The 27,645-nt window shown below is 39.9% G+C and overlaps 1 protein-coding gene across 1 annotated transcript in view; it reads right to left on the reverse strand.

Annotated features, from left to right (window-relative positions):
• Positions 1-25,657, reverse strand: part of ADAMTS20 (ADAM metallopeptidase with thrombospondin type 1 motif 20) — a 170,511-nt gene extending 144,854 nt beyond the window's left edge. Inside the window, exons 1-3 of the mRNA XM_047788004.1 lie at positions 25,264-25,657; positions 24,299-24,660; positions 3,708-3,870 (exon numbers count right to left, since the gene is read on the reverse strand). Of these exons, the coding sequence (XP_047643960.1) occupies positions 3,708-3,870; positions 24,299-24,660; positions 25,264-25,354 (616 nt within the window). The 5' untranslated portion in view covers positions 25,355-25,657. The remainder of the gene's footprint in view (positions 1-3,707; positions 3,871-24,298; positions 24,661-25,263) is intronic.
• Between the last annotated feature and the right edge of the window lie 1,988 nt (positions 25,658-27,645).

Here is a 27,645-nt window from a genome sequence, read left to right on the forward strand (position 1 = left end):
TAAGACTGAAGAACACCCACTTAAGAAAACAATTACTTTCATGCATTTTAGAATACTGATCAACAAATAAAGCAAAAAAGAAAAACCTGTGGGTCTAAGGCAAATAATTGGTTGTTCAAACATAAGTCAGTATTTTCTAGTTGATTGAATAGGACTTTAAAAAGTAACACTTGTTAAGTTTGCATTATAGCATGTGCTTGATTTAGACAGAAACCCTAAGACCTGTGTTTCACGTCCTGCCCAACAGAGGACAGCCCCTCTCCCTCTGTTCCCACTGCTGTAGAAATAAAGCCTTTGCCCTTGCTTTCCCCTCACTCCTTCTGCCTCTGACCAACCTGACTGTTTCTCCATGTGGTCCAGGGGGGTGTGTCTCCTCGTGGGGATTGTAATGAACTCTTCTTTCAAAAGCCGTTATCTCCATGTCTATCACCTTACCATACTTCAATAAAACAAATCCCGTGGATGTTTTAATATAAGCCCATCTTCCTTTTTTTAAAAAAATAAAATACCAGGAAATATTCCACAGCCGAGATTAAATGGTTTAAACAGCACATACTTGGAGAAACCCAAGGCAGTTTTTGTCACTCAGCCCCTGGATCTGCCTACCATATTGCTCCTAACACAGGTAGGGCAGCCTTGGTTCATTTTTACAGTTTTCCTGTTTTTGTGTTCTTTTCCACCCACCGGGCTTTGAGAAGCTGAATGGAAAGATGGAAATCTCACCCAGTTCCCTCCTTTATATACCTTAGGGACTGTACTGTAACAATGACTAAATTTAGAAAAAAAATCAGAAAAGCACAGAAATTTAAAAGCTGGCCAATATTATCTAAAACCCATTGAAAGACACTGCCTTTTCACTCACGTCAAATCCTCCATTTCATTGCTCTACAAATGTTCTGTGCTCCTACCCTGAGCTGAGAAGGACACCAAGAAGAGAGGGACAGAGAGGTGATGGGAGAGAGAAAGCAAGGCTCATGGGGTTCCCTGGGGAACAGAGACCAGTTCAGATCCGCTTGAAGGATAGGCCATGGCAGAATTACACTTAACAGGATGCAGAGCTTTTTCTCCTTCCTGTCCATCTTTTTCAGGGCTTCCCTCCCTCTCAGGTTTTAATTTTGTTCATGTGTGGTGGTAGTATATGTGGTTGTTTGTTCATGTCAGAGGTTTTTATGAGCTTTTCTTTTTTTCTTTTTTTCTTTTTTTTGTCATTTCCACTGGATTTTGCTTATACTGTGTCTGACAAAGGTACCAGGGAATCTGGCATTCACAGTGGCTGGGTTTGACCAGCAAATATAATTCATACAGCCCCAAGGCACATGGTAAAATCTGACCTTAAAAACAACTTAATCTAATTCATCAAGGCTGAAGCCACTATGAGTTACAATATTTTGGGGGCCATAATGAATTAAAATCAATAGAAAATATGGGGGGATGACTTCTCAGTTTCCAGTTCATCCTTTCGGTTCATGTGCTAAATCTTTAGACCTACCTATCTGAAGGACCCTCCTGAATGAAGAAGGTTTACCTTTAGAATATATAAAATCTGCAAGTATTTCTGAACAACAATGTATGAACTGGGGAAGGAGGGAAAAAAAGCCTTTGATAACATTTTACTAATTACATATACAACTCTCCATTTTTACTAACAAGATGATGATTAGAGGCTAATTGTTTAGGCTATTAATTGATTACCTTTTTAGTGATTAAAATATGTATGTTAATTACACCTAAAAATGTAGGTAATTTAAGGATGGAAAAGAATGATACTACTTTGAATATTTAAGTAAATAAATGAGAAAATATGTGGTTAAAAGAGAAGTAAATCCCATTCCTTTCTATCTGCTTGTTATTTGTAGTTTTTATAATAAATCTAATTGAGTATAAGTTTTTTGGTTTTTGGGGTTTTTTTTCCCAACAAAAGGGTCTGGCTTTTCTGGAACCATTCTCTTTCTGATAATGAACACAGATTGTGAATGCAAAACCCTGCATATCATTATGTGAAACATTTACGCATTCAGAGTGTCTACTTGGTGGCTTTCTTCTTAAGAAGCTAAACAATTCATTAAACAAGCTGCTCTTGAATGGTAGATCAGAACAAGCATAAGCTGCCTTCTGTAGAATTCTATTATGGAGCTGTACCCATTTGTGTTTTCTTTGAAGCCATAAAAATGAAACCCTTATGTTCATATTAAAAGCATAAGAAAGGCATCTATTATGTCAATAGATTTAAAACACGGCCTTAGACACAGTGAGAACCACTCCAAAATGGCACTCTTATAATAGCAAAGGTTAAGAAGTGCATTCCCAGGGAAAACCTTCAAAGGCCTACATATCATTAGATCCCCAAACAGATGGCATTGCTATGTTTGGAACTATAGTTTAGGGACACCTACAATCTCAAATAAATCCTTTCTAATCCCACTCTTTTGTCTAGATTTTGTACTTTGATGATCACTGCAGGTGCTTTTCTCCATTCTTCAAGAAGTGACATAAAATGATACGGTGAAGATTCATGAACAAATATGGACACAACACTTAATGCAACTTCTATGCAAGGTACACATCTTTTACTAGCAACACACTTACACTTCATAGGAATCCACCAATTCCTGGATCCTAATTTATGATAAATCTTGAGTAGTCTGAATTTTAGAGGCAAAAATACTTCTCATATATATTGCTGGAGTAAGTATAAACTGATAAAACCACTTTTCAAAACAAAAGTGGAACTCTCTGGTATCTATGTGTATACTCCAGAGAAACTCAAACACAAGAGATGAGGACAAAATTTTCACAGCGGCATTGTTGATAATAGTGAAAAATTGCAACTAACCCAAAATCTCATGGACAGGAAAATGGGTATGTGAATTGTGATATAATATACTCAGCAATGATAATGAAATTTTCTCACTAACATGGATGAACCTCAGAAACAATGTGAGCAAAAACGTCCCAGAAAACTATCTGCAGTATGTTTCCTATATATAAACTTTAAAACATGCAAAATTGAGCAACGTGTTCTTATCACTTAGGTTCAGGTTGTTTGTTTGCTTGGTTTTGGCAGTGCCTGTGACATGTGGACGTTCTCAGGCCAGGGACTGAAGCTGCACCACAGAAGTGACCAGAGCTACCACAGTGACCGTGCCAGATCCTTAATCCCCTGAGCCACCAGGGAACGTATAGGTTCAGTTTTTTTAATTATCTAAAATCCTGCTGAGAAAAATCATACTACTGTGACTGACAGATTAAAGTAAAATGTTTCCAATTCTCTGCTATGTGTCTCCTATACAGTGAACAACACAGGTTAGAATTACATGGTGCACTTATTATTATTATTATTTTTAACTAAATTTGTACTACAGTACTATACGATCTGTTGTTGGCTGAATCCATGGATGCAGAACTGAATATAGGGAGGGCCAACTGTAAAGTAATACACAGAATATCAACTGTGTGAGGTGGTCAGATCTCCTAACCCCTAGAAACAATGAGAGCAAAAACATCTCAGAAAACTATCTGAATACTCTACTGAATATTTTGGATTTAAATTTATTCTACAACATAATTGCCTACAGATAAGTTCTAACAGATATTTACAGTTAAGAAAATTTGTTTAAAATATCATATATCTCCATATTAAAGGAAAATATATAAATTGGAATCTAAAAAGGATTTAAATAGTATTGCAATTTTACTTCATAGTTTACCTGAAACTTCACAAGGCTTGTGAGACGGCAGAAAATAGTTCCTCTTTACTTCCTGTCTGTATATAAGATGTGGCTTATTATGATCCTCATCATGTTCACTGCCATCTGCCTTCATGATAGGTTCTAAGAAATATTCACCATCATGTGCTTTAAATGTTCCCATCTGGAAATAAAGGAAATAAAAATTAATGTTCTTCCATCACTAAGTAGAGAAAGCACACTGTGCCAAGGGTTAAAATGAGCACACAGAAGCAGGACAGCCAGAAGTTCCTTCACCAAATGTCATTGACTGAACATAAAGTTCCCTTTCCTGGCCCACTTCTCCCTCTTACGTATGAAGTCAGGGAGACTGGATAGTATTCCAAGACATAGAGCTGAAATGACATGCAGTCCAGTAATAAAGAACGCCATAGGCGATGGCATAAAATGGCCACAAGCCTAGCACATTCTAGAAGTAAGAAAGCCTTTTTGGCTGGGTCTTTGTACAACATAATGGTGTGAGATAAGCCTTAAAGGGAAGGTTGGGCTCAGATAAAACATCTGGAATGTAATACTAGCTATTTAGAATTTATAAGCAATGGAGAGCCACTGAAGCATTTTCACAAAGGCCTGTCTCCTGAATTCCAGAATCCAACATGCAACTTGCTTTTTGACATCTCCACTTAGGTCAACAGGAGCATTCTCAATCTTAACATGTCCAGAGCCAAACGTGATTTCAGTCCAAGCCTGCTATTTCTTCAACGCTCCCTCTTTTAGGAAATGGCAACAATACTATCCAGATTGCTTAGGCCAAAAACCCTTAGAGAGAAACCAAGGATTGGCTCTCTCTCAAATCCCACATTCAATTCATGTGCAAATCCAAATGGCCCAACCTTCAAGGCATAAACTGAAATCTAACCACCTCTCTGAATTTTTGCCACAATACCCATAATCTAACATAACTTTCTCTCCTTCCTGAACTAAATCTACAGCTCTATATAGTCTCTACAGAGAAGGCACAGTAATTTTTCTTAGGTCTAGATCATGTTGTTCTCAAAACAAAATAAATAAATAAACAAAAAGAAAAAAGTACTATGATTTTTCACATCATGCCGTGAAAGATCCAAATTCCTTACAATGGTCTACAGTGTCCTGCATGATTTGCCCACCCCTTTCCACCCCTCACCCCCCCTGCAGTACACAGACGACCAACAGTTCTGACCTCACCTTCTTCCACTCCACCCTGGCTCATTATAGAGCCCCATTCCTGATGCCTTTGTTATTCCCTAAACATGACAAGTATTCTCCCACCTCAGGACCTTTGCACTTACAAAACCTGCCTAAACCACTTTTTCCTGCTGGCTCCCTCTATCACTTGTTTCAGCATTCATGACCTTTTATTAAAATGTTACCCAGACTCCTATGTCTACCCCACTATCCAGGATCACTTTTCACTGTAAGTCTTATCACTACATGACAGATTTTTATTTACATTTGTTACCTGGTTGATAGCAACAACTAAAATATAAGCCTATGAGAGTGGAGCTTTGTCTATAATTTTCTCTACATGCTTGTCATGCCTACCACATAGTAGATATTGGATAACATATTCTGAATGCGTAATACTGTAAGATACAAAATTTAATCACTGTGTGTTTGTTACAGATGGTAGCAAGAAAGTACTGGTAGCTATAAGACAGAGGCTTAGAGCCAGAAAAGGGGTAACAAACCCTGAATTATGGTGAAAATCATGGCACGGCAGTTGGAAGAGAAAGATTACACGATGCCAATGCCCTAGGAAAGCAGAAAAATAGACAGTAAGAGGGGGAATTTACAATAGAGGTAATTTTTTAGGAAAATATTATTTACCAAAATGATTCCACAAAGGGTGAAAGTCCAAAGAGACCCATTTTCTACATAACAATAGAAAAAGATGTCAAAGTTACATCACAAAAACTCCTGGCCTTGATGATTTCACAGAGGAATTCCACCAAACCTTGAAAGAGCAGATAATCCCACTTTTACTTGAGCTGTTCCAAAACATGGGGGGAAAAATCCAAGTTAATTTTATGAAGCTAGTGTCAATGTATAGCAAAACCTGGTGAAGAAAGCACTAAAACAAAACAAAGACAGGACAAGCTCAACTATGAATATCAAGCTAAAAGTCCTAAATTGTATTAACAAACGTGAAAATACATGACTGGTAGAGTTTTTCATAAGAGTGTAAGTACAGTTCTATATGGGGAATCTCAATTCATTGTAATCACACACACAGGAATAAAATCACATGCCTTTTGGGTTTTTGTTTATTTTTTATTAGAATAGAGTATATTGGAGTATATATATATATATTAGAGTATATAGAGTATATTATATTAGATTATATAGAATATATTAGAGTATATAATAGGAAACTTTAGCCAGTCTTTTGGGAGAGACCATGATGGAAGAAAATATGAGAAAATATGTGCATGACTGTGTATGACTGGGTTATTTCATTGTACAGCAGAAATTGACACAATATCACATGTTGAGAAAATTCAACAAACATTTTTGATTTTTTAAAACATTAATAAAATATAAGTAGATACTCCCTTAATAAGACAAACTCTATCACAGCCTAAAGACAGCATCACGCATAGCAAAGATATATGCAAGGCAATCCCACTTAGATTAGGAATACAATGATGCCCAGTATCACCTGTACTAGATAACAGAACTAGATAAAAGATTAGAAACATAAAAAATTGGAAAGGAAGAGATTAAAAAAATGTCACCTTCATAGGTGATATCAGTATACCTCTTAATAAATAAGAACTAACTGAAAAACGACTATAAAAACTAAGTGAATTCAGTGAGAAAATACACAGGCTTCGACTATGTTCATATGTATGAAAAACAATTAGAAGATATTATGGAAGAAGCAACCTGATTTACAAGTAAAAAGGGGAAATGCCCAGGAATAAAACAAATTTGTAAGATCCCAGTAAAATGCCAAAGCCCTCCTAGAGAACCATGGAAGAGATCTTAAACAGATAATACCACTTGCCATGTTCCTCATTTAACAAGATTTCAATTTTTAAAAATATTATGAGATTTTTTTAACATGCAAGCTGCTTTTGAAGTACACACAGAAAAATAAAAAATAACCAAGATAATGATAAGAAAACAGTGAAGTGAGGCTAGAACTACAAGATATTAAAATATTATAAAGCCACATTAAATACTCCAATGCTGGCAAAAGAAGAGACCAACGGACCAATGAACCAAATAAAAAGACATGTAATATATCCTAAATCACAGGACTTCATGTTAGTGTATAGACCTCATCTCAAATCAATGAGGAAAGAATATTTAATTGAGAGACTTCAACATGTGGGCAGACATCTGGACAAAATAATTTGGATACATTCCACACAGAATAAATTCCAAAGGATCAATGATATAAACTTTCTAAATAAAGCTGTAGCAGCACTAGAAAATAACAGACTTATCTGTTTTGTAACAGACTTCAAACATGTCTGTGGAAAAGCAAGCACTCTCCTATACTGCTGTTGAAAATGTTAACTGGTGCAGTCACAATGCAGAGTATTTAGCAATTATCTATTGGAATTACAAATGTGATTGCCCTTTAACACAGAAATTCCCCTTTTGAAAATTTATCCTACAGATTCTATACATTTCCATGAGTGTTGAGATAATGTAATTATAGTTATTAACTATAGTACTGTTTTTAATAGCAAAATATTAGAACCAATTCAAAAACCCATTGATAGAGTATATTCACATAAACTGTGGTACAGCCATAAGATGGTATATCTGTGGTCTCAGGCAAAAAAGAATAAACAGGATTTCCCATTGTGGCTAAGAGAGTTAAGAACCCAACATAGTGTCTATGATGATGCAGGTTCGATCCCTGGCCTCGCTCAGTGGATTAAGAATCTGGCAGAGACTTAGCCCTGAATTTCCATTGCTACCTGACACATAGCAGCCATGGTGCACCGTATATATCTGTTAAACCATGAATGCAATTATTTCCTACTCTTTATAAACTCAGCTTATGTTGAGCAGAAGTAGGACAAATCGAGACACACAGGTTAGAGATAGAATATGAACCCTTGAATATAGGGATGTTATAATCAGGAGAGACCCTAAGCAGATGAGAGGAAAAAAAGGTATCTTTATTGCCATTAACCTGTAACTGAAATTTAGAATAAACATTTTATGTAGTGATATGGAAAGACCTCCAATACAATTACTACACCAAAATATAAGACAGTAAAACAGGATCTATAGTACACTACTATTTTTTTTTCCTTCAACTGTGAATATAGGCAAAAAAAGACCAGTGACATTGCCAGTGGAGAGCAGATATTTTAATCACAGGAAGATGTTTCAAATCTCAAAATTCTGTTTATGCTCAACAATACTAAGATTGCTATTAGATCTGCCATTAGATCTTTTTAAATTTTGTTTTGTGTTGTTTATCTTTTGGCCACCCTGTGGCATATGGAGCTCCCCGTCCAGGGTTCAGATGCAACCTATGCAGAAGCCATGGCAATGCTGGATCCTTTAACCTACCCACTGTGCACAGCCAGCATCAAACCTGCATCCCGGCGCTGCAGGGACATCATTAATCCCGCTGCGCCAGAGGAGGAACTCCAGATCTGCTATTAGATCTTATTTAATGTGTTGGCAGGTAAAATTTTACATGGCTATATTTAATATCTTGATAACTATATTTCACTATAACTAATTTATTTTGCATCTTATCTTCAGCACTTGAAAACACTCTGAGAAGGGCTCTGTAGGTGAATTATCAACAGGTTGAAGAGAAGTGGGAGAAAGAACGAGAGTCAAAGCAATCACCTCAGAAGATTAAAGAATACTTTTATGCAGCTGCTAAGACAGCAAGGGATGCTTTATCCAGTAAGAAATGAAAGAAACAGAATGTGTACCTACTGATAGTCAAGAGAGCAGAAAGAATTCTTCAAACAGTCAGCTTTTACAGACAGATCTGTTTCTCTAGCTTGGTAAGGCTGAATCAGCGAAGGTAAGCATTTATAATAGTAATAGATAACTCCAATGTATATAGCAGACCTCATTCACATATGTTTATAATTTATTTCACCCAATAACCCTGAGGTAAGTTTTTATTACCCCCACTTTACAGGTTAGACAAAGGAGAAACAAAGAGGTTAAGTACTTTGTCCAAGTCTCACACCTAGTAAGTGACAGGACCAAGATATGAACCCAGTTGGCCTGGCTCCACAATTCATGCCTTAATCCAATGTGCTGTACTAGCGATCATACGCCAATTTTGATAAACCCTCCAAAACAGGTGACTAATATTTAAGGAGCACCTAGGTACCAGGCACAGTTCTGGGGGCTAGAGATAAAGAGATGACCGTGATAACATCTTTGCCTTCAAAGAATTCATACTTACAGGGGTAAAGATGGACAATAAAAATGTACTAGGTCTGGAAATAACAGGTGCAATCAAGAAAAAGAAAGAAAGAGAGAAAATAAAGTAGGGCAAGGAGACAGAGAATCGCAGAGGGTGAGCTGGGGAGACACTCTAGGCTGAGGCTAGAATAGTGAGGAGGTAGCCATGGAAAACTGCAAACAGAAGAGCAGTGACTGAAAGGCCCAGTGACAGGGAAAAGCTTGGCAGGTTCAAGTGACAGAGAACAGTGAGGCTGAAGCTTTGCCAAGGAGGGGACATGCAGCAGACGGCCAGGCTAAGCTGCACAGGCAGCGGCGGACTGCACTCCTTATGCTTGACCCTGAAAAGCACTCATCACGCCTCTGAATACACATATACAGACTTATCTACATGCGAAACTTGGCAACTTTCCACATAGAAAATGTCTGTGAAGAACCAATCAGAAATGAATGACCGAATTAGGAACACTATGAGAAGCACCATTTTAGTAAATGAGGCTTCATTTCCATATCTTAATTATAATCCTCTTTAAATTATTTAGGCATAATAACTTTGAAAGCGTAGCTTTAAATTTGTGCAAATAGCACATTTAAATCACTATTTTAATTGTAATAACTTAAAGCCATTTTAAATGATTATGGCAATGCTAGTCATAAATTCCTCTTTACATTCGCAATTATTACCACATCGACATCTCCCGAAAGGCCATCACTATTTTCATAGTTCCAAAATCTAAGACGTTGCCTGAGATACAGCAGGCACTTAAGACATATCCGTAGAAACAAACATTTGTGTAACATAATAGAATACCTGATTTTTTTCCCCCATATACCCTTGAGTAATTCTTTATCTTTTTTCTCTAATATTCTTAAGTTATGGTAGTTTAGGGACTTGTCTGAGATATAGTTACATGAATTTGTTTCCTTTCAATGATGAAAAATAAAATGTTTAGGCATTCTTAATTACATAATGTGCTAATATATTACAATTACTTTTTTTTTTTTTTTTTTTTGCTGCTCCGGAAGCATATGGGAGTTCCCTGGCCAAGGATCAAACTTGAGCCAGAGCTGCAACCTACATAACAGTTGCAGAACCGCGAGATCATTAACCCACTACACTGGGCCAGGGATCTAACACATGCCACCACAGAGCCAATGCTGGATACTTAACCCACTGTGTCACAGCAGGAACTCAGGATTATACTTTTTTCTCTTTTTTTTTGTCTTTTTAGGGCCGCACCTGGAGCATATGGAGGTTTCCAGGCTAGGGATCGAATCAGAGCTGTAGCCTCCAACCTATATCACAGCCACAGCAATGCCAGATCCAAGCCACATCTGTGACCTATGCCACAGCTCATGGCAACACCGGATCCTTAACCCACTGAGCAAGGCCAGGGATCGAACCCACATCCTCACGGATACCAGTCAGGTTTGCTACCACTGAGCCACAACGGGAACTCCCCAAGATTACACATTTTTAAAAGGCTTAAAAATGAAGGAAATTCCATCAGATATACTGATATCCTAGTCTATAAAACAGAAAAGCTATGTATAAAGAATCCATCTATTTCTTGCACAGTTTTCTAGTACACTATACTCTAGCATATTTCATTAATTCTACCAGTACTTATTTTCCAAAAACAACTACAAGTCACTTATTTTCAACATATACTAAAATTCCAGCTTTCTTTGCCTCCCCAGGAAAATGATTAACTCTACTTAGAAGTAACAAAGACTATTTCTGAAACCTGAGCAAATGGACCCATGGAAGAAAATCACTTTCTGCCTTTTTTAAAAAGCATGCTGAAGAGGGGAAATGTGATCGTATGCTGGTAAAAGATACAAATAGACATGAGGCAGCTTAGTACTCATCACAAAACTATTTTGAATAATGGAACACTTTCCCCCCCCCCAAAAAAAGACAAAATATCTATACCTTGGAAATTTATTTTATATTCCTTTTGAATCAAAATCTAACGATGAGGTACTTCAAAGATAATGTTGCAATAAACCCACACATGGGTCCAACCTGTGGTCTCATGTGAAAGGTGAGCATAGTGGTATCCAGAGTCCATCAGCACCTCCTTTTGAGTCATGCTAGAACCCTTTAGCCTGCAAATAATATTGTCTTTCCTATAACTCAAAGGCCTTTCCTTCAACAAAACGCCATGCTATAAACTAGTAAGTTCAAGAAACAATAATTTGTTTTCCAAGGGGTTTGCCCATATACATCAATGAAGGACTTAAAAGTATTTTGCTTCCATCGATTTTTGTACAAGCTACCCTACTGCAGAGGAATTTCTGTTCAAATAATAAAAATATTAAAGCTTTGCCTCAAGGCTCCTAAGGAAGCACATAATTTTTTTCCAACTTGGAAAGGAACCTGGTAAGGCATTGGAGGAATTAACAAAACAGGTGGTTCATACAATTATATTTAGATCATGCCATATTTTTAGTAACCTATCTGCTGAGGGGCACTGCAATTTGATTCAAGAGAAATGCCAATCAAATTCCAAACTCTTTCTTTTGACAACCATTAAAAGCAGTATAACTAGTTTTCACTTGGGCGAGGGGTTCCCGATTACATGGAGCAATGATCTTCTGTTTGCCAAGGTGTTTTGAAAGGCAGTAAGCGATTATATAACTGGTTCCAATTAACCTCATAGGCCAAAAATATTTATATTTAGAGGGTTTTCATATAATTGTTTTTCCAAAATGTTCTTATTTCAGCATCGTGACATGAATTCATATATATATATTTATTTCTAAATACATGGCAAACACATGCACTGTAGCTACAAATAATAATGCACTCTGAGGTTCTATTAAAGGGTAAAAACAACAAGCACAAAATATAAACCATTTTGGACTCTTTTTCCAAATCACATTTTACAGTTATCACATTAGCAACTAGCAACACTGGTAACTAGGGAACTAGTCCAAACTTAGATACTATTGAACAAGACAATTACTGCCAATACTGTGAATTTATTTTAGTAACAAATTGCTCCCAACTATTAATAAAATTGGCTTTTCATTTAAGGAATGGATCACTGGTAATTACTACCATAAAGATGAAAATGTTTAGTTTTTCAATTTTTAATCATAAGTCACATGAGAATAAGTTTGACACCGTTTATAATAAGAAAGCCTGAGTAGGAATCCTACATTTGCACTCATGGAATCTTGGGCAAGCTACTTCATATTTCAAACCTCAGTTCCATGACTTGTAAAACAAAACAGAACTAATTCCACCTACCTAATTTCCTGAAAAAGGCAGTATGTGTAAAAATGATGTCAAAACTGTCTTGTTGTTGGCTCTGTTTTTGTTTTCGTTTTTTGGCCACACCTATGGCATGTGAAAGTTCTCAGGCTGGGGATGGAACCCACACTACAGCAGCGACCTAAGTCACAGCAGTGACAATGCCAGATCCTTAACTCTACGCCACAGTAGAACTCTAATAACTGTTTTGAAGTTGAGTATATTTTGACAATAGGATGAAAAATTCTCCACTAAAAACACAGACGTTATGGCCATCTTTTTCATAAGTATTATGTAATAAAAGATCAGGAAGACTAACTCTGAGATTCATTTTTATCTGGGGTACTCTGTTCAAGGTAAAAGATTTTTTCTCCTGCCAGTTTCTCATTGTAATAGCACTGACCGTGCCTAGGAAATAGGATATCATACATAAGCACATAGTGAATGAATGAATCAGTGATGTGAAGAAAATGGAATTGGCTCCAGAAGCCTAAAGCAGAAGAGTCATTGTAAAGTTTTTGAAAAGATAAGTGGTCCCCTCTCCAGCAGCATCCTTTATTGCCCATTCCATAGGACAACTACAAATCACCAGTGTAAATGTGAGCAGAAACACTGCTGACACTCACCTAAACAGACACTACTCTCCCATCACGTCCTTGCCCATGAGGATCGAGATAACGAGACAGACTCAGGACTCACCTACCCAAGATTTATGAAGTCAAATATCTCAGCTACACAAGTAATGTCCCAGCAACATCACTACAAGGAGTAAATTCTATAACATTTCTCTTCCTGAAGGCACAGAGGTGGTTTGAAGTCATATGAACTCGCTAAAAGTGCACAGAGCTGTCAAAGAAAGGGCCACATTCTTGTGGGGTCTGAGTATTCGTTCTTATGCCAGCTTCTCCATCCTCTTACTAAAATGAAGCGACAACTGTGGCTAAGCAATATTACAAAGTAGCAGTCATCAAGGCAGTGTGGTACTGGTACCAAAACAGACAGACAGACCAATGGGACAGAATAGAGAATCCGGAAATAAACCCTGACACCTATGGTGAATTAATCTTTGACAAAGGAGGCAAGAACATAAAATGGGAAAAAGTCTTTTCAGCAAGCATTGCTAGGAAACCTGGACAGCTGCATGCAAATCAATGAAACCAGAACACACCCTCACACCATGCACAAAAATAAACTCAAAATGGCTGAAAGACTTAAATATAAGACAAGACACCATCAAACTCCTGGAAGAGAATATAGGCAAAATATTCTCCGATATCAGCCTCACAAATGTGTTCTCAGGTCAGTCTCCCAAAGCAATAGAAATAAAAGCAAAAACAAACCAATGGGACCTAATCAAACTGATAAGCTTTTGCACAGCAAAGGAAACCAAAAAGAATCTTACAGAATGAGAGAAAATAGTTTCAAACAATGCAACTGACAAGGGCTTAATCTCTAAAATATACAAACAACTTACACAACTCAACAGCAAAAATGCCAATAACCCAACTGAAAAATGGGGAAAAGACCTGAATAGACATTTCTCCAAGGAAGATATACAGATGGCCAACAAGCACATGCAAAAATGCTCAACATCACTGATTATTAGAGAAATGCAAATCAAAACTACCATGAGATACCACCTCACACCAGCCAGAAGGGCCATCATTAATAAGTCCACAAATAACAAATGCTGGAGGGGGTGTGGAGAAAAGGGAACCCTCCTGCACTGTTGGTGGGAATGTAAGCTGGTACAACCACTATGGAGAACAGTATGGTGGTACCTTAGAAAACTATGTATAGAACTACCATATGACCCAGCAATCCCACTCTTGGGCATATGTCCAGACAAAACTTTCCTTGAAAAAGACACATGCACCCACATGTTCACTGCAGCTCTATTCACAATAGCCAAGACATGGAAACAACCCAGATGTCCATCGACAGATGATTAGATTAGGAAGATGTGTTATATATATACACAATGGAATACTACACAGCCATAAAAAAGAACAAAATAATGCCATTTGCAGCAATATGGAACTAGAGACTCTCATCCTGAGTGAAGTAAGTCAGAAAGAGAAAGACAAATACCATATGGTATCACTTATATCTGATATCTAACATACAGCACAAATGAACCTTTCCACAGAAAAGAAAATCATGGACTTGGAGAATAGACTTGTGGTTGCCTGGGGAGAAGGAGAGGGGAGGAAGTGGGATGGATAGGGAGCTTGGGGTTAATGGATGCAAACCATTGCTTTTGGAATGGATTAACAATGAGATCCTGCTGTGTAGCGTTGAGAACTATGTCTAGTTTCTTATGACAGAGCATGATAATGGGAGAAGAAAGAATGTATACATGTGTGTGTAACTGAGTCCCCATGCCGTACAGTGGGAAAGAAAATTGTGTTGGGGAAATAAAAATAAGTAAATAAATAAATAAAATGAAGTGACGGACAAGGGGTTAATCTCCAAAATATATCAACAACTCAAGCAGCTCAATATCACAAAAACAAACAAGCCAATAAAATAATGAGCAGATCTATATAGACATTTCTCTACAAGAGACATACAGATGGCCAAAAAGCATGAAAAGACATTCAACATTGTTAATTATTAGAGAAATGCAAATAAAAACTACTGTGAAGTTCCACCTTACACCAGCCAGGACGGCCATCATTAAGAACTGTGCAAACAATAAATGCTGCAGAGGGTGTAGAAAAAAGCAAACCCTCTTACACTGTTGGTGCGAATGTAAATTGGTACAACCACCATGGAGAACAGTATGGAGGTTCCTTAAAAAACTAAAAATAGAACTACCATATGATCCAGCAGTCCCATTCCTGGGCATCTATCTGAACAAAACCGTAATCCGAAAAGATACATGTACCCCAATGTTCACCGCAGCACTATTTCAATAGCCCAGACATGGAAACAACCTAAATTTCCATTGACAGAAGAATGGGTAAAGAAGACATGGTTCATATATACAATAGAATATTACTCATTCATAAAAAAAAGAATGAAATGATGCCATTTGCAGGTATGGATGGACCCAGAAATTATCATACTAAGTGAAGTTAGTCAGAAAGTGAAAGACGAACATCACATGAATATGTGGAATCTAAAAAAAAGGATACGAATGAACTTATTTGCCAAACAGAAACATACTCATAGACTTTTAAAAAAAAGCTTATGGTTACCAAAGGAGACAGGTGGGAGAGGGGGATGGAATGGGGGTTGATATTGGCAATATGCACACTAAGATATATGGAATGACTGACCAATGGAGACCTGCTTTATAGCAAAGGGAACTCTACCCAATATGCTGTGATAATCTTCATGGGAAAATAATCTGAAAGAGAATAGATGTGTGTACATCATAACTGAATCATTTTGTTGCAGGGCAGAAATGATCACAACAGTGTAAGTCAACTATACTTCAATAACACTTTAAAAAATGAAAAAAAATCATTAAGAACTATTCTGTAGGCATACAAGGGAACAATACTCATGATAGATTGTCAAAATGTGATAAAGCAATCACTCAACAAAGACATATATAATATCTAGAGGGACACATACCATACACCTGCCCAACCATCTGTCCTATTTACAGCACATAGTTTCCTGGTTTCTCTTTTAATTTCTTTATAGTTATTTTGACATATTATACCCTTCCATTATTATTTAGGCAAATAGTAACTTTTTCACTTGTTATGCCTCTCTTTGTATTTTTTCCTAAAGATTACGTTATAATTTTGCTTTACTGCTTTAACACAGTTAAAATTGGTTTGAATCCTGTTTACCAGTAAGATGAGAATCTGATATTTTGTTTTTCCTCATAGAAGAGTCTTGCCATTCACAGATTTAACATAAATTCCCTTATGAACTATCAGAGGAAACTAACTTGAAGCAATTATCAAAACTTGATCTGTCACCAGAAGTCAACTAAGTTTTGGAGAGATTATATCATCAGAGAAACATGAGCCTAGACTAGAGAAGCCTTGACTGCTTTTGCTGAATAACCTACAGAGCCTCAGAATGATGCCAGCATTCTTGATGCTTCCTCCTCTCCCCCAAGACAACATGCTCCCCAGAATCTATATCAGATGTAGTCATGGAAGAGGCGAGGCAAGACCCTCCCAGAGAGCAGAATCAGGGTCCTGGGGACTGGACTTCCCAGAAAGATGAATCAAGGAGAGCAATCAAGAACTCTCCTGCTGGGGTAGTCAGTCCCCACAATCCTTCCCAGAAGTTCCAAAGCTGCTATAAATCAGAGACTACTAGGTACCCCTCTTCTTTCTGCAAGAAGAAGATGAGGATCGTAGTCATGCTGTATATTGGGTTGGGGAGGTGCAGATAATCAGCCTGTTAATTCATTCATCATTAACCACAAAGAATCATTTCTGGACTTTATGTGCATTACTCAGAGATCCTGGACATGAGCAGGAACAGTGCCCCTGCAGGGTTCTCTCCTTGTAGACAAGATGAGCATGTTTGACATGGAGGAAGAGAAGAGCAATGGGATATTTGGTGAACAGGAAAACTTATGGTCAAAAGCTGTTGGTGATCACAAGTAATCTACTCTCCTCTTCCTTCGGGGCATAACACTGCCCTCCTTTTCTGGCCCTTTGCGTCTAGGCAGAGCCAGGCAACTAGTTTTCATCAATAAAATGTAATGGAAGTGGTGTGTGTCACATTTGGACTGGGACAGTCAAGAGTTGGTATGCCTTCTCCACGTGATCAGTCTGGCAATAAAGCAGTTATGTAGCTCATGAATACTTTTAATTATAGATTTAATGCTGTGGTAAGGACATTAGTATACCAGCATTATCTAACAGTGGCTTGTACATAATGAATAACTGATAAGTATTTGTTGAAAAAGAATGACCTGTTTCTTCCTCTGAACATTAATATGAATCAGCTTTATTAGAATTATTTTACAAAAACAGCAGTGATAAGCTAAACAGAAATAAAAACACAAGTAACAAGGATACAGTGTAAACGAAGTAATAAATGGAGCACACAGATATCTGAAAAAGATTTAATCTATACAAAATCTTTTAAATATATCCAATACTTCAACTAAAATTCATAAAATAATGTCCTTGAATTTGCATTGAATTCTAGAGAACAGCTAGCCTAATTATACGAAACATATTGGTAAAACTTGCTTTAGCTCATTCATACATGCATTGAGCCTTTCTGTATGCCATATTGAGTGCTAAAGTAAGTACGACTATCATTCCCTTCCTTAAAATCTATAAATGATAGAAATGTGAACAATGAATCACAATTCAGTCTATGATATATCAAAAGTCTAGTGGTGGAATAAAGGTAGAGTGGTCAGCTCTCTCTGGAAGAGATCAAGGCAAAGAAAGCAAGGCTCTGAATGGATTTGGAAAGATGCGTAGGAGTTTATAGGAAAGAACATTCTAGACAAAGAGAAAAATAAATATAAATTCAATTATGAAAGACTAAAGTAAACCTATGACAGAATCAAACAAATGTTTCTAGAATAAGTATCTCTTTCTTGGCACCTCCCCCTGTTATTAACATTCCTGGTTAATGTCTATAGGTTCACTCAGTCATTTAAGTCAGAGTCATCAGAAATATTTTAGTCCTATTTTCTTCTGGTCCAAAAGTCTAATGGGTCTCCTACAAGGTTGTTTAACTTCAGTACTATTGACATCTTGATAATTCTTTGTTGTAGGAGGCTGTTGCGTGCATTACGGAATGTTTAGCAACATCCCTGGTCTCTACCTACTAGATGCCAGTAGCTTCCCCTGACCCCTATGAATGCCAAAAGAGTCCTCAGGAGTTCCCTCATGGTGCAACAGGTTACGGATCTGGCATTGTCATTGCAGTAGTTTGGGTGGCTGCTGTGATATGGGTTCAATCCCTGGCCCCAAAACTTCCTCATGCCATGGATGCAGCCAAAAAGAAAAAAAAAAGAAAAAGAAAAAGAGAAAGAAAGAAAAGAAAAATGAAACAAAAGAGTCCCCAGACACTTGTCAAATATCCCCTGAGGGACAAAACTGCCCCCAATTGAGAACCACTGGTCGACAGAGTGCACTTTCCATAGGCTGCCACTGCAACCACATCACTTCAAGCAGCTCCTCCTCTTCACCCATACAGTGGGCTTCCTTGATGTAACAATGGTCTCCTCCGTGGCCCCCTGCCTCCCCTGCACACTTCACAATGCTGCATAAGGAGAGACCCCTCCTAACGCATCAAAATAACCTACCGTCGAAAGTATAGGCCCTCACTCCTTCACGATGCCTTCCAGGCCTTAATCTGACTTCAATCTTACCTTTCACCCTCACCCCCCAATCCAACCTATCTTCTTCACCTGTAGAGATGCACTGAATTTTCAAGCTCCTTATGTCCATGCATCTCTGAAAGTCCAGTTGAGAAGCCTCCTCCAGCCCAGGTCTCATGCCACTCATACTCACTTCTTTCTCAAAATTCACCCAGCATTCTTTGTGCTCCTCTGTTAATGGCATTTCACAGACTATTTTCATTTAGTGTGTATGTTTGTCTAGTTGCACTGTGTGATGGGCCTGAGAATGCTGAGCACAACTGGCCAAGGGCCCTAACTTTGGGCTTTGAAATCCATCAGTTTGTTTGTGCCCCAGGCATATCTCCTAAGTACTATTCCAGCCAGTAACTGAGTGTGACAAGGATATGAAGAGGAAATTCATTCTGTGAGGCAAGGGTCCCTTCTCCCAGGTAAATGTGGCTTGAGATGGGCTCTGCTGAACCTTGTTTAGACTGCCCAGCAGCCTAAGATGCTTCCATCCAACATTTTCATCCTCTCTTCACCTGTTCTCTCCTTTTTCCCTAACACAGGCACTACCCCTAAACAAACTTTCTACATGTTTAATCCCATCTTGCCATCTGCTTCTTGGAGGACCTAAGCTAACACTCCAGTGTTAAATATAGAGGCATAAAAAATTCTCCCTAGTGTTGTTTGAGGACTTAATTGAGTAGAGGAATAACTAAAAGGGACCCTTATGAATTTTTCGAACAAAAACATATGAATACAGAATGCTATGTGTAATGATGTGAGGCTACAGGACTTCTGGGCAAATAGTAAAGTTTAGAAAATAAAACTCAAGTTTCCCAAGAAGACAAAAACCAGTGAAGACGCTATTGATAGTTTCCATACAGTTACTTCCTGTCTGAACCAGAAGTTGCTAGAGCCCCTCAATGCCCAGTCATCAGAGGGCATTAGTGTCTGACATGCTGCAGAATGGTTCATAGGAAAAACTTCAAAAAAGTACACACCGCCCCTGCAAGCTACTCTGTGAGAATACTGTATAAACCAGATGCAATGTCTGGTCTTATGACATCTGGAAACTGTTTCTTTCAACCAAAAAGACTGCATTGCTTCAAATCCCACCAAGAAACAGTGAAGTTAATTGTCTAGGCAGTCAGGTTAGTCCCCGAGGGCCTTTGGAAAAAGGGAACTCACCAGGTGATGCAAGAGAGCTCGTAGAGGCATGGGGGTTGTGGGGAATATCCTCTGTACCATTTACACAGGCTATCCTCACAAGTACATGCCCAAAATATTACAACTTATGAAATATCGACCTCTACTTTGGCAAGAGTGTATTAACCTTATGAGAAGACAGAGAATTTGACCATAAAAACAAAGTTTAGAGTTGAATAGAGGAATAATAAGGCCTGATAACTCTATATTCTGTGGTAGTTTATCAATGGACTAAAAACAGTTCGACTTGTCATTACCTCACTTATAAGTAATTTTATGATTTGGTTCTATCTTCATCTCTCCTGTAGATTTTAGAAATGTAAAAATAAATAATCAGAAATATTTGAAATAATCAGAAATATGTGAATTATGTGATAAATACTTACATTTCCTAGAAAGAAAAATTATAGGGAAGGAAAGATTAGAAAAGCAAAATTTATACCCACATGAAACAAAGAAAATTTCTGGCAGACACTTAGCCCCTTCTGGTTCATGGGCCCAAAGCACTTAGAAACTAAACAATACAAGTTATGGTTCAGTGGTTTCGTGAGAGAGAAAAACATGTAAACACTAAGATTCTAGAAGGAAGAAACTAACTGTATAGACGTTAAAATGTTAATTCATATGTTTGAGGTTAATGCAACATGGGCAACTACGTGGAACCAATAAACATGTTGTGGTGTCAATTTATTTTAATTGTTGTATGTACAGAGATATTTAGAAAATATTATGCTTTGTAGTCCCTTCCTCTAACAGTTACAGTCCTCAGAATCCATCAGAAATGGAAGGATGGATGCTACATCAAGTGGGAAAATGGAAGAGAAACAGGCCAACTGAATGAGGTGTGAAAGGGGAACTCAGTGGATTGGGGGAGGAAAAGAGCACTGGAGGCAACGGGAAACTGTTGGCAAGATGCACGTGCCCTGACTTCACTGAGTTAAGGTCCTAGAGACAGAAGGCATATTAGAAGGTTTAGGAGGACTGTCAAGAGAAGTGCTTCAGCTTCAATGGGATTCAGAGAAGGGACCTCTGAAAGCTCCCCCGAGTCCCCCCCACACACACTGAATTGAGAGGTGTGGCAGAGTTTGTCAAAGGGAGGAAGCAAGTTCCCCTTGACTTATATGTGCCATGGAGCATCTCAGACCCTTACAGGGGTTTGGACGATTACTAATGCCAGTGTGATTTCGCATCACCACAACACCTTACATGGGGAGGGCACTGCAGCAGGAGTTGAGTGACCCTGTGCTGAGGGCTGCACAATGCATCAGCCAGACCAGAAGTCAAACAGGTGTTGCCACCAGAACTCAGAGGGATAGGCAGCACCAGAGAGGGCCCAGGAGAGAAGGAAGCAGTGAACCCCAATCAAGCAAAGAAAAACCACAAATTCTCAGACCCAGGATTCAGCCACTGGTGCCAGAAAAATGCAGAGACTAAGGCACAAAAGATGCCAAAGCCTAGAGGAACTGGAGGACGATATAATTCCCCCATCTTCCTAGCACACGATACAAAGGCCTCAGAACACTTTATGGCCCTGTATGAGTTCAGTTTTCATCAATGGTCAACATCTGCCTGACTCCCCCAAACATGGAAGGCAATGAACATTAACAGGAAAAAAAATGAGGAAATCACACACTCATTCAATATATTCAAGAAAAGCATTTGATTAAGTACAACATCTACTCATGATTAAAAGCAAAACTCAAAGCAAAGAGCAACTAGAAAAAGAGAACTTCCATGAGACCGGCTCTAAAAATCCTTCAGTAAATCTCAACGTTAGTGTTGAGTGGATGGACACAGATCAAAGCTGGATCATTACAGCTGCACGTGCCAAGTCACAGAGACAAGATGGGAAGCAGGAGCAGGGCTGGAGGTTAGCATGATTGACATCGGGGCATTGTATCATGGTGGATCTGCAAAAGCTCAGCTGATCCAGGCTGTGGGTAACACAACTTTATCTGGATCTAAAGACTAATCTGAGACTAAAAAGAGGAATCTGCACTAATAACTAATGGACTCTAAAACCAATCAGAAGTTCTGCTATTTGATGAACCTTCTGTTCTCAAGGGTGTTAATCATAGAGCTGAGATAGAAATAAAACAATCATAAATATATAGGTATTATTTGTTATAGTGCCAATATCAAAAGTGAGAAAAATAAAAGAAATGTCATTAATTTCATTGGTGATTTAGACTTATAATTGGCTATGATCACACTTCTAAAAGATTTTTAGATCCTGATACCTCTAGTTATTTACGGTATTACTGGGAATTTTCTATCTCTGCCATGACTGATGTTCTCCAGGAAGCTTTGCAGATACAAAGCAAGTGAGATAAAGCTGAATTACACAGGTACAAAAATAAGTTTTTAGATATTAAATCAAATTCAACTCTCATAATATCACTAAGTCTATCAAAAGCAAAGTTCAATTAATCATATTAATAGTGCATGATAACTAGACAATTATATCCAAATTGACACAGTGATAGGAAAGGATGAATTCCTGTTAAGATTTACACACATTTTTAATTGTTTTCTGATTTCAAAAAGGGAATACTGAATAATAATTTGAACTATATAAACATTACGAATCAACATGAGCAGAAATATCACTCCTAATAATGCTTCCCATCTGGATTTTTTTTTTCCATACCTTCAATTCTAAATCAAGAAAACATAATAACCATGACAAATTTGTGGCAGTAAATCTAGGATTTTCTATACAAACTAAACATTTTGAAAGGTTCTAGAAAAGAGAATATTTTTTCTTTCCTTTGATGTGTAGATAGCTGTGTAAATATTAGTGTTTCTGCCATACTGATGTTGCAAGCATTTTACATTCACCTACAGAAGAAAAGAAAATTTTCCAAGGCATTCCATCTGTATATACATAGATAGCTCAAGATAACAACATGAAAAAGTGCAGACTTTCCAAATTTACTTAGTAATGACCAATACTCACACCCTGGAAGACCTATCAATTAACCTGAAAGGAAGTATTACTTTTGACCTAGAGAGAACGGCTATCAATTTTTTAGTTAATCAAGGAATAAACAATGTTGATGTTCTGAAACTCTTCTAAATTTGCCTAACAAAAGCCAAAATACTTGGAAAGAACCCCAAAGCCGAATTCTTAGTTGTTTCTTCTTGAACATGTATTTATTTACCAGAGGAGTTAATGATGAAGTGAGTTGGCATCTGTCGTTACAAAAGAGTTCTCAGCCAGGGGTTCCATGAACTTGAATGGGAAAGGGTTACATCTTTATTTTCACTAACCTCTCATACTTAATAGTTCTTTCGATCATGATTGTAGGTAAAACCATGGTCACCAAAAACACTGTGACTTTGTTAGCAATAAAATAATAGCTATTTCAACTCAAATGTGATACAAAACTATCTGGATGTTTACACTCATTACCACTGCAAAATATAGAAGTAAGCAGACCCCTCCCCACGGATATTATTTAATGCATTAATAAACCACGATGTCTTGTGACACCACAAATTCTAATACTTGTAACATTTTGATTACTATTAGTATTTTAAAGGAAGCCAATCAAATAACATATATATTATTTTACACATTTAAAATTATGCTGGAGAAGAGGCCCAGGGTTTCCCCTAGAATGCTGAAAAGTTCATTGCAAAAAGAAAAAATAAATTAAAACCTCTATTTTAGAGGGAGAGAAATAAAACACATAAAATATCGTTTCCTCTCTCTGCAATGAGGTTTTTGCAAAATGCCCATCTTTCACTCTTGTCACTCTAATGGTCATTTCTCATTTGCAAGTACAGGATCTTTGTAGATGCTCTATATTTTTAAGTGCAATGCATTTTAAACAGGCAGATTCAACCTCTTCCCTGCCTGTACTTCAGAGATGAAAGGCCATCCCCAGACTAGCAAAAAAAATAACAAAAACAAAAACAAAAATCTTCTTTCTCTAACATTTTCATTTTACATATATTCATTCTCTTTTTCTTCTATCATTCTAAATTCAAGGAACAACTTTAAGTAAATTGAGAGGAGTTTGCCTCAATACATGGTCCAGAATGGGTGTGTCTGATTGAAAGACCTTGCCCTTCTGCTGGAATCCACACTTCACGTGCAGCAGAGGGCCATGCTCTGCCTCCTTGACTTGCTCAGCATCTGACACTTTCAAGAAAGAGCCTCTTAGCTTTGCACAGAAGGGTCAACTTTGCCCAGCAGGGAGAGCATGCTGATCTTTCAAAGCCCTCTGGCCACCGCACGGAGTGACCTCTGGTTTGGGTTCACCTTGGTGTTAATCCCTCTGGCTGTCCACTCTGATCTCTTGGGTCGCCAACCGCCCACGCAGGAAAACCCAATGCCCGGCTCCCTGAATGAGCGAGGCTGGATCCCAAGAAAATGCCAAGAGGCCGGAGGGTGCTTACCAGGCCTCCACAGATGCTGAAGACGGCTGTGTTATCCTCCCGAGCATTGACCTGGCCTCGGTAGAAGCAGTGGCGCAGGTCTGGGGGTACCGCGCTTCGATCCTCCGCCCGGCGCGCAGGGGCTCCCAAGTGCACCTCGGTGTAGCCAGCAGCCAGGAAGGCCGCATCGGCGCTCAGGTTCAGCTGGAAGAGCTGCCCATAGGCGCGGATTCGGTAGTGGGTCCTGAACGGCGTGGGCTCCGGCGCCTCAGAGCTGCGCTTCCTCCGGCTGAAGTGGTGGCTCTGCGGGAACACTTCGCCAAACTCATTGACCCGCGCGGGGGTCACCACTTCGTAGGAGGCCAGTGTCCTCACCAGGGCTTCTGCAACCACAGAGATAAGGCCGTTGAGCCCCCACCGGTTTCCAACTCCCCAGACCCGAACGTCTTCAACCAAACGTCCCCGCCAAAGGGCCGAGGCCTTGGGTCCCCAGACCCTTGGGCAGAGTGCGACAAATGGACACACGCTAGCGCGCCCGCGCGCACACACACACACACACACATACACACACACACACACGTGCGCTCTGTGAGTGTGTCTGCCTGCTTTCCCACACCCACGACTCGCTCCACCCTCCCCAAGCAGGGACCCTGCCACTCAAGGCCCTCAGGAACCACCTCCTTCCCGCATCCCTCTTCTGTCCATTGCCGCCAACTCGTGCCCCGCGGGCGCCCACGCCACGCTGCCCCAGGCGTCCCCACCGCGTGGTCCGCGGAGGGAGACTTGTCCCCCGAGCGCGCGATTCCTCCAATCCCAGAGCAGCCGCAACCTCTGTGGATGCTTGGGGCTGACTGATTCCGGGGAACCGAGAGCCCAGGCAGGGCAGGGTCCCCCAGCGGGTTGAGCCGCTCCCCAGCCTCCGTCCGCCGGTCCCACGCGGGCCTGCGCCCCACCTCTCTGCTGAAGGCGCCCCGCGGTGACCTTACCCTGCCTGGGATGGAAGTGAACTTCCCAAGACCTGGTGATGAAGAGCGAGAGCTGGTAGAGCAGCCCCGTCAGCCACTTGGCCACCCGCATGGTTCCTTCCACCGGGGGACCCCAACCCGGGTGGCCAAACCGAGCCGCCCGCCGCCCAGCCGGCTTCCCCGCGCTCCGCTGCCTCTGCTCCCTCTCGCCCGCCGCTCTCCGCGCCGGCAGTCTCGGCGCCTCAGCAGCCTCCAGAGCAGCAACCCCAGCCCCGGGCCGGCCCGTCGCGCCACGCCGCCAGCCTCCGGTCCCTGAGCCGCTGCTTCATCGCACTGCAGCCCCGCAGCCCCCGGCGCTTTCTCCGCAGCCTCGCTCCGCTTCCTGCGCCCGCACTGCCCTCAGAAGCCCTTTCCTCGGGTCCAGCCCAGCGCAAGGCAGCGACTCGACCTAGCAGGAACGGTGCCAATATAGCCACCCCCGGCCCGGAGAGCGCGGGGGAGAGCCCGCCCCTAGGGTCCGGGCCCGGCCAATCAGCAGGAGGCGCGGCCCCGGCTCGCCCTCCCGCTTAGCGGCCCGCCCCCAGGCCCAGCCGCCAGCAGAGTGCGGTCCCCTCCCGCTGTGGGCGTGCAGCTTGGTAAGTAGCCCAAGGCCCAGCTGGATACCATCCCAGTACCCGTAAAACCCAGGACTGATACCAGTTGTGCGGCCGAGGTCCAGATAGGGGATAGGTGTGTGAGGTTTTAGTTCTTACAATGAAATGTCAAGCATCGCATGGAAAAGTCTCCGTTGTTTCTGTTTCATGGCAATTTTACGCTTTTCAGACAAAAAGTAAGCTACAGGAAGAAGTTCTTGTAAGTAGAGGATGCTACCAATGAAGCTTGATGGCCAGGTCTCATTTGCAAGGGCCCCTGTATACCCTAGGAGTTGTTCTGGGTGTTGTAGGAGTGGGAAGCAAAGCTGAGGTTGCAATCCGCAAACACTTCTGGGTGAGATTTCTGGTAATTGCCTGAAGAAATTTCTGGGGATTGGGGGGAGGGGGAGGATCTCAGTCTCCAAAGTTTCAGTACCTTACTGTGTAGGGTTTTTTTTTATTTTATTTTAATATTCATTTTGTACTTAATTTTGTATAAAGCACCCCCCCCCAAATTCTATAAATGTCAAGCCCCACAAAACCTGGATCTGTCTCTGCCTGTGGGTCATTGTTTTATGAGACTTTCTGCTAGGAGTTTCACAGTATTCATATGTCCTTTGCTTATTACAATATCCAAATGACCTCATCTATCCACCCTTATTTTCCTCAACAATTACTGTAACCCTGAATACTGTTGTGTCACCTTGTGTCTGTTAAACTGGATAAACCTCAGTGAAAGGAGAAAGAAATCCTTTCAGACCTCCTTTCTTGTTTCCCAAATCCACCTGTTCTATTTGCAGGTTCCATAATTGCTTCTCCCCATAACCAGTATGGGGAGGGCAGTGGTTAGATGTTCTTGAAATCCAACAAGAGAGAAAGAAAATGAGTAGAGGAGCTCCCACTGTGGCACAAAGAGATTGGCAGTGACTTGGGAGCTGTGGGAAGAGGGTTCAATACCCCGCTGGGCTCAGGGGGTTAAGGATCCAGCATAGCCACAGCTTCTGCTTAGTTTGAGGCTGAAGCTTGGATCTTATCCCTGGACCGAGAGCTCCACATTTCGAAAGGTGGCAAAAAAAAAAAAAAAAAAAAAAAGCCGAAAATGTACAGGAATTTATATGGGTAAATCTTCACAAACACAAAGGAATCCACTCCCCAGTTGGTTCCTGGTTGCCCTTCCCCCTCTGAACTCTGAACAATGAAAATTCTGTTCACTTTGAAATGACCTCTCATGACAGGCCTCTTTCCTTTTACATCATGCACTTGGTACATCTCTTGTTTTCCACAAGCGTGGAATAATCTTGTCCAAGGAAGGAGAGTTTAATCTTAATTTTGCCAAGGAGATTACCCAATTTGGTGATGGTAATTCTTCCACAGTCTATCCCCTTCTTTTGTACCTCTTGCTCACAACTGTTATTTTATTTATCACAGAATTACAAGTTTCTCATGGTGTTTTTCTAAGTTAAGTGGGTTCATCCACTGTTACTCAAACAAAACAAAAATGGACTTTACCCCTACTTGTCTATTTAGTGGTCACCTCAAGAATCATTCCAATTATGCTGCAGCTCTGAATGCATCTTTACCTTAGGAGCCATGTCTACCTTCATACAAATAACAGAAAATAGAACTGCACCTGTTTAACAGGCTGACTGCTGACTGCAGGCAAAATAGATATTTCATTGCCATCACAGAATGTTTGTCACTCAGAGTAGTGTTTGCAATGGAATATTTGATTTTCAACCTACTCTAACTTTTTGGAAACACTATTCTTAGA

Source organism: Phacochoerus africanus, chromosome 7 (genome assembly GCF_016906955.1).
Source record: "Phacochoerus africanus isolate WHEZ1 chromosome 7, ROS_Pafr_v1, whole genome shotgun sequence".
Classification (NCBI taxonomy): domain Eukaryota; kingdom Metazoa; phylum Chordata; class Mammalia; order Artiodactyla; family Suidae; genus Phacochoerus; species Phacochoerus africanus.